This window comes from Wasmannia auropunctata, unplaced genomic scaffold (assembly GCF_000956235.1).
Source record: "Wasmannia auropunctata unplaced genomic scaffold, wasmannia.A_1.0 LD333481.1, whole genome shotgun sequence".
Taxonomy (NCBI): domain Eukaryota; kingdom Metazoa; phylum Arthropoda; class Insecta; order Hymenoptera; family Formicidae; genus Wasmannia; species Wasmannia auropunctata.
The window spans coordinates 20,690-28,080 of NW_012029409.1; the positions used below are offsets into that span (position 1 = coordinate 20,690).

At 40.0% G+C, this 7,391-nt stretch overlaps 1 protein-coding gene across 1 annotated transcript in view; it reads right to left on the reverse strand.

Annotated features, from left to right (window-relative positions):
- The window catches only part of LOC105459986 (glucose dehydrogenase [FAD, quinone]-like), a 15,538-nt gene that overhangs the window by 1,586 nt on the left and 6,561 nt on the right, over positions 1-7,391 (reverse strand). Inside the window, exons 3-6 of the mRNA XM_011706392.1 lie at positions 5,778-6,021; positions 5,177-5,435; positions 4,780-5,040; positions 3,640-3,870 (exon numbers count right to left, since the gene is read on the reverse strand). Coding sequence (XP_011704694.1) covers positions 3,640-3,870; positions 4,780-5,040; positions 5,177-5,435; positions 5,778-6,021 — 995 coding nt within the window. The remainder of the gene's footprint in view (positions 1-3,639; positions 3,871-4,779; positions 5,041-5,176; positions 5,436-5,777; positions 6,022-7,391) is intronic.

A 7,391-nucleotide genomic window follows, 5' to 3' on the forward strand; every position in this document is an offset into this window, starting at 1 on the left:
AATGTATTATTCAAATAAATTGCAAATTTATGTCAAAAGTTGATAACATTGACACTCTGCAATTATCTCCGGGCCCACCGGGCTCATTTGCTGGCACGAAAATTTGCCCAGGGCTGTCGGTCTTTAAGAGTATCTCGTCGGTGTCTCTATCTAGAGAATCTCTAAACATGCCGGCCTTTTGGCTGTAACGCTCATGGACATAGGAATATAAGGGATCAGAGCATAGAGTTGCGGGGAGGAAGCCACTGCGGGACGATGCGACAAGGTAAACGTCCACCTGAATTTGATTGGCCTGTTAGTTTGCGCAAGCGCAATGATATAAGTTCTTGTGTCCATGTAATACACACATGTATAATAGACCGAGTATCCCTATGCTTTTGCTGTGGGAGGGGATAAATTGGGATCAATAAGAGTGAATCAGGCGGACTCTCCCCTCGCATTTCGGCTTCACTCCCCTCGCCTAAGTTACGACTTTGTGCTCTGTCCCCTTATATTCCTATGTCCATGGTAACGCTAAAATGCCTTCACGCACTAACGCCCTCTGAAGAAGTGGATCCAAATTACATAGCAAAATCCAGATTTCTGCACGATTTGTGGTGTCCGTACTAAATCCACTTTTAGAGTCTGCTGGGGCTCTATTCTCGAAAAATTACGCATTAAAAAATAAAGAAACAATTGCTATGTAAACGATATACTATCTAATTTTTAATATTTTTCATTATATTAAATATAAATTGAGATTCAGAAAGTAATGTAAGTGATTTATTTTAATTTGCTCGTTAAAATGTGTAAATTTTTTATTTAAATTATTGTAAATATAAGTTTATAACTCTTATAAGTTATAACTCTCGTATTTTATAGCATTATTAAAATAAGATACCACGTATAAACGCTGGAATTAATAATGAGTTAATTTTTATGTTTGCATTTGATTACATATTCCTTAAGATGGGGCTTATTTATTGTTAAATAAACTGTTTTAGGAAACGCAATTCTAACAATTAGTGTAAAAATTAACTTAAATTGATATTTACATTAAGTATTTTTAAAGAGTTTTGATTATTAATCATTGTCAAGAGCCATACGTTTTATTTAAAAAATATATTAACTCTGTTTTTTTTATTTATTTTTACATAATTTGCTTCTTATTTCTTTAGTATTTAACTTAATTATCAGCAATAAATATATACTTGTTATAAAATTTTTAAATTTTGAAAAGTATTGTAAATGTAAAATGTGATAGGTTTTACGAATATGTACATAAAGTTTTCCATTGAATTTTTCTATCCCTTGGGAAAGAAATCGAAAAAATCCGCGGAAAAACGGAAAAAAACCGGGTTTCTTTCCAGCCTTTAAAACTATTAAAAAAATATTTTTGCAGTCGAACATTTATTTTACAATAATTGAAGCGACAATCAATCTGCTGTAATTTTTCACGAATTTGTTATAATAATTTTAAAATAATCCGTGAGTTTTTTAACATATCAATATATCATTAATTAATGAATAAAAAATTTAGTTATTGAATCTGATCCACGTACAGTTCAGTCAATTTCACTAGCGAAATTTGAAATATTGATATTTCGAGCCGACCAAGATGCAATCGACGTTTTTGCAATACACTCAATTCATCCGGATCGTGTTCGTTATCCTTATATAATTTTAATCGAGCTCCATCTGAATCGCATAACTGATCCGCATGGCCGCGCGATGTCAAGAGGATCGAGTGATTCTGCGAGCTGCATTTAGCGAGAGAGAACTATGCTCCATTATAACATCTCGCCGCGCCGGCGGCGTTTCGTGCGAGGAGGCGAGAGACGCGATTCTCAGACGTGAAGGAGTTCAGCCCCGGAGGTGAGGCTCGTTAAAAACTAGCACAGCTCGGGGCTACCGTTCGTGCTGGATTACCTTAAAAAGCGCTTCATGTTATGATCGAGTTAGTCTCGTGAAAGGGATACGTTACGGATATAACACACGCGACGGAGTACGTATCTACATAAATTCCCGCGCAATTTACTCGAGCGAATTCCCGACGCGAAGCTATGCGCGCTCGCTTTTCAACGGTTTCACCCTCCCGCCTTCGATTGAGGCTCGAAAGGCATGTGCAAAGTTCGAAGTTGCCTATATGTATAATTGCGTGTTAATTAGGCGATCACACGAAAGACGAAATACCACTCGAATGAGCGCATATCTTCGTTCTTTTATCAAACGCACAAGAAACATGAATATATGTTTATGCCTCTTGATCTTTTTATGGTATTTCTTAACCGCTACTTACTGCGATGTAATTTAGCTCATAATGTAATGGGAATGCAAATGTAATTTGTAGGAAGATGAATGACGGTCATTCAGGATGAGTTGTTAATATTAATTTATGAGAAGATTAATGTGTAAATATTAGACTTGACGTATCAACTTTAAGTATCACCGCTAATGTTCTCATAAATTATCGCGCTTAATTTAATAATACTTCAATGAGAGAAGTTATTAGCTTATTGACATGTATAAAAGTTACGTCAGATAATTACTTCCCACGACGTCGTTATTAGCTTTTAATGTTGCTAACATCTCTATCTGCCTTTCATTCTTTGTATTTCTCGTTGATATAAGCTTTATACTTCTTCGAATGATAGAACAACGCTTGGGAAATAATATTCGAGCGTAACAAGCCGATAATGTACATATATTAGAGTGTGTGTGTGTGTGAAATAACGGCACGGGACGAGAATCGCGTCGGATAATTCGTATATGTATTGACAAATCGTAAGAGCAGAGAGTCACGAGTGCCACGCGAGGCGACGACCGGCTTCAAGTCGGCCCGCAATTCGGATGACGGTAAATAGATCTGTCGGTCGGGAATAAGTCACGTAATCGCGGGTCGGCAGCACACCACGAACGTGACCATTGTGCAATAATACACTTTCACTGCTCGTGGCACGAAGCCCGTGAATTAACGCTCCGAGATGCAACATCCTTCGACATGGTAAACAGGAAGGAGAAGCGGGCTAGTACTTTAACACGACCGCGTTGCCCCGATCAATGAAATTGCAACCCTGGCGTAACAACGCGAGACAATGACGGTTCATACTTGTTGACTAAAGATACTAGTACAGATATAAGGATACGGAGCTGACGATCTCTCCGAGTTAACGTTTTCCGCCGAGAGAGCCACGCTAAAATCTTATCCTGTTTTTCAAGAAGTTAAATTTTTTTTTCGATGAAATACGATGAACAAATTGCAATAATTAATTAAAATTTAATGAAATGTAAAACTGCAGCGATAAACTGTATAGTTCAATGAAAAGAATAATCATAATTAAGTATCATTCTTGTTCTTGTTCCGGATATACTTGGCATACATAATTTATTACTTTGTTACAATTTTACGCGCTAAATTAATTTAATATTATTAATCAGTTTTTTTATTTTCCTAATTTTTACTGTCAATAGAGTTCCTTTTTCTTTTTATTTCTTCTTATCGTAACTTTAAATATTTTTTAATATATACTTGCGCGGGTTATTTTTTATACCTTTTTACGTGTTGCTTAGAAAGAATTTTTTAGATATATATTTTTTATTCCTCGTTTCACTTTTGAACAATTGGAAATTTTTCAACTAAACCTGTTTCTGTCTTCTTACCTGTGCCGGACATCAGACCGTCCCTGAAGAGCAAGTACTCCATGGCGGTCGCCCAATTGAGAGGAGTGGTGTCGGTATCGTTGATGGTGAAGGTCAGCGCGTAGGCGACGTGATTGTGAAGATTCTTGCCGACACCCGGGAGATCACGAACAACCGGTACACCGACCGCATTGAGCTCCTCTCGAGGCCCTATACCGCTGTTTAAGAGGATTTGCGGCGAGTTAACGGCACCTATAAACACACGCGATGCTCTCATTTTGCGGAGATTTGTGCGCCACGTGTGCGCGAGTAACGCTAAATGTACAATCGTGGACAGATCGGTTGCGACACTATTTTTTTATAGATTTCTAATATATATTTAATATACATAATATATATATTTTATAGGTAATTAATATTTTGCAAATGCGAACCACGATGTACTATCTTTAGTCTAGAGACAGTTTAACACCAATCGTGATTCGCATTTGCAAAATATTAGTGCGTTTTGAAACCTATAAAAAAAAGTGTCGCAACCGATCTATTCGCGACTGTACAATAAATCATAGAGATTTTGCCACTGGATAATAGTGTAAACGTAAAAAGATAAGGTAAACGCAATCATCAATTAAACGTTTGTAAAACAATTTATAAAAATTCGAAAAATCGCACCTTCACTTCTACTGCAAAGCTTTATTTAATTCCATTATCTCTTGTAAAATTTTTAAAGATAAAGAATTTATCGGCGTTTATCTTCTCTATAACATTAGTGCGAAGTAGGTAAGTCTAATATCCCCAAGGACGTCGCAAGATGCGCAATCCGCATTGTTCGAGAGAAATCGATCACGATCCCTCGAGGGAATTTGCGGAAGATGAGTAATTAAGACTCCACGTGGGTGTGTATGCGGAGCGCGTGTGGTTCTAGACACACAGATTTCTATACGTACGACATGCCCTCGACATGAATAGGGGAATGTTAGCGCTGCGCCCCTTCAGCTTTCCTCCTCCGCGTCAACGATAAGACGGAACCCGATGGAGCCCGGGCGCTCACAGGAGAAATCCACAGAGATTTGCCTGACTATCGCGCCCGAGTTTAACTTACACACGAATGTCGGCCGACAACCGAGCCGGTTCGTTATCCCAATTAATCAGTGGAATTACCTCCGCTCACGACCACCTCCTTCGCCACCGACACTTGTTTCATCATTCCGTCGTGAGCGAACTCGACGCCGACCGCCCGGTTGTTCTCGTCGAAGAGGATCCTCGTCGCCGTCGAGTTCAGCATTATGTGGAGATTCGGGCGATTCCGAGCGGGGCGAAGGAAGGCGCGCGCCGTGGAGAGCCGCGAGCCATTCCTGGACGTGGTCTGCGCTATGGCGAACCCGGTGTGAACCCGTCCGTTCAGATCGACCGTGTCGTATCCTGATAACAGATAAAAGTTGGGAAAGAGCGAGACGAGAGCAATCCAGAGCCGTCTTGGATCACTTCGGTTAATCCTGTATTTAGACGTAAAGATAGAAAGATTGTCTGGTCGCTCGAGCCTCGCGATTGCCCATACCCAGTTCCTTTCCGGCCTCGAGGAGAGAGAAACTCAACGGCGGATGATAAGGAAACTGCATGACCGTGAGTGGCCCGCCGACCCCGTGAAAGCCGTAATCCATGGTGTTCACTTGTTGATTATCCTCGCTCCGTATAAAATACGGTAGGACGTCGCGATAGGACCATCCGACGTTGCCGAGCCGGGCCCAGTCGTCGTAATCCTTGCGCGATCCTCTCATGTACGTCATCCCGTTCATGACACTCGTACCGCCGAGAACCTACGATTACGTTTTATTTGTTTTATGTTATCTATTTTATATTGTGTTTTATATATATGGATATTTCTCAAGCAAGTATCTCCAACGAAGAAAGATTTTACATTAAAACTAGTAAGTTTATTTTAATTTACTAGCTATATTGGAAAATTCATTTTGCATTCTCTGTGATTATACATAAAAATACCTCAGATTTTTCTAAATAAAAACATTGTACTACCAGTTTTGAATCGTAATTACAATTGAAATCAAGAATAATTTAATTGCGGAGCAAATTAGAAGAATTGACATCGGTTTCTCCTTTTTTTCTCTACCTTCTTCTTACATATATTCAATTATACATACTTTTCCTCTAGGCCAGTAACATTTTCTGTGTTCCTTGTTCAAGCAAGCGTCGTCCTCGCTCTCGGTGGTGTACTGCCAGTCGATATCGCTACCGATGAAATTGAAGAAGAACGAGGGTATCTGGGTGCCGGTCGGCTCATCCAATCCGGCCTCCAGCAACAATACGGAAAATCTCGGCTCCTCCGACAATCTGGCCGCGACGGTCGCACCAGCGCTACCGCCTCCGATCACTACGAAATCGTATCTAAAGAAGAAGCGAAGGCGTCAATCGCGCGCGTTGACATCGAATAAATAATTAATATTAAACCCACGTATATTCAAAAATAATTACAGAAATGTCATAGAACTCGTCCAGTTTTCTATATCGGCATATCACGTACTCGTTCTTTTGCCGAGTTTAATCATTGCGTTGCGTTAGATTATTGACCTTGTAATGGACGAAGCGCGACGAATTACATAGCTGAAAACGCTTATAGCACACACGGAGTTTTCCAATTTCCTCCAAGCCCTCCTCAATTTGAAAGATGTTTTCGAAAGCAAAAACGTCGTGTTGGCGTGGAAGATTGCTTTCACGGTTTCCGTCGATTTACGACGTGCGCTCGTTTACGAAAGGCACGTTAATTAGCGGAGTCGAGTTATTAAGCGCTCTTCTTACCTTTTACGAATTAGAAACCGGGTTAGAGGGACAGCGAGGAGAAATTGCCATGGGGGGGAGGGGGAGAATAAGCGAGGAATCAAGCTCAACTGCTAAACTGAATTATTTGCTCCCTTGCTGTCTCTCTCTTTCTTTAATTGAACAATTAAATCGGTGATTATTACCAAGTGCATAATTAATAATTTAATAAGCCGCATTCTCTGGACGTCTAATTAAATCTATTAAATGCGATTCTTAGTTCGCCTATAGCTGAGCTAATGACCGTTACATCATCGACGTTGGCAAATTCGATCGATTTTGCGCCCCACCAGGCCCACGTATTGGGGACGGTGCACCCTTTCCCTTCTAGCTACGCCTCCGTATACCGCGGCATCGGGCGAAAGGCGTAAGTTTCTCAGGAGAGGTTGCTCGGGACGATCGTATAAGTGGTATATGCTCTCGGAGCTGAATGCCACGGCGTGCCCGTATCCGTATGTACACGCTACGGGGGACAATGACACACTTTTACGCGTGCGGGACTCGATAGAACGGCGTACACGTGATTCTATATAGAGTCTCCCCGATGATTTGCCTTCCTCTCGACTCTGCGTCTATTCTTCGCCCAATTTCCGAATCAATTTCTCAATTATTGTCAAGATGGTTTTTAAATTAAATTTTAACATTGTGAGGCAAAGGTCTTAACCTTTAAACCACTATATATCGGTCTCATAGACCGCTATTAAAACGTTATTTATCAACAATTTTCTTATTTGTCACCATTTAATCTTTAAACCACCACGTCCTAAAAAATTACACTAACACACAATGTTGGTTTGACAGACTGCTATTATGCCAATTTTATAAGTTAATTATAATAAAAATATATGTTTTCTGAATACTTGTTGATGGGGAAAGAAAACTATGTTTTAATGTGAGGGTTAACAACTGTCTCTTATACACATCTCTGAGCGGGCTGGCAA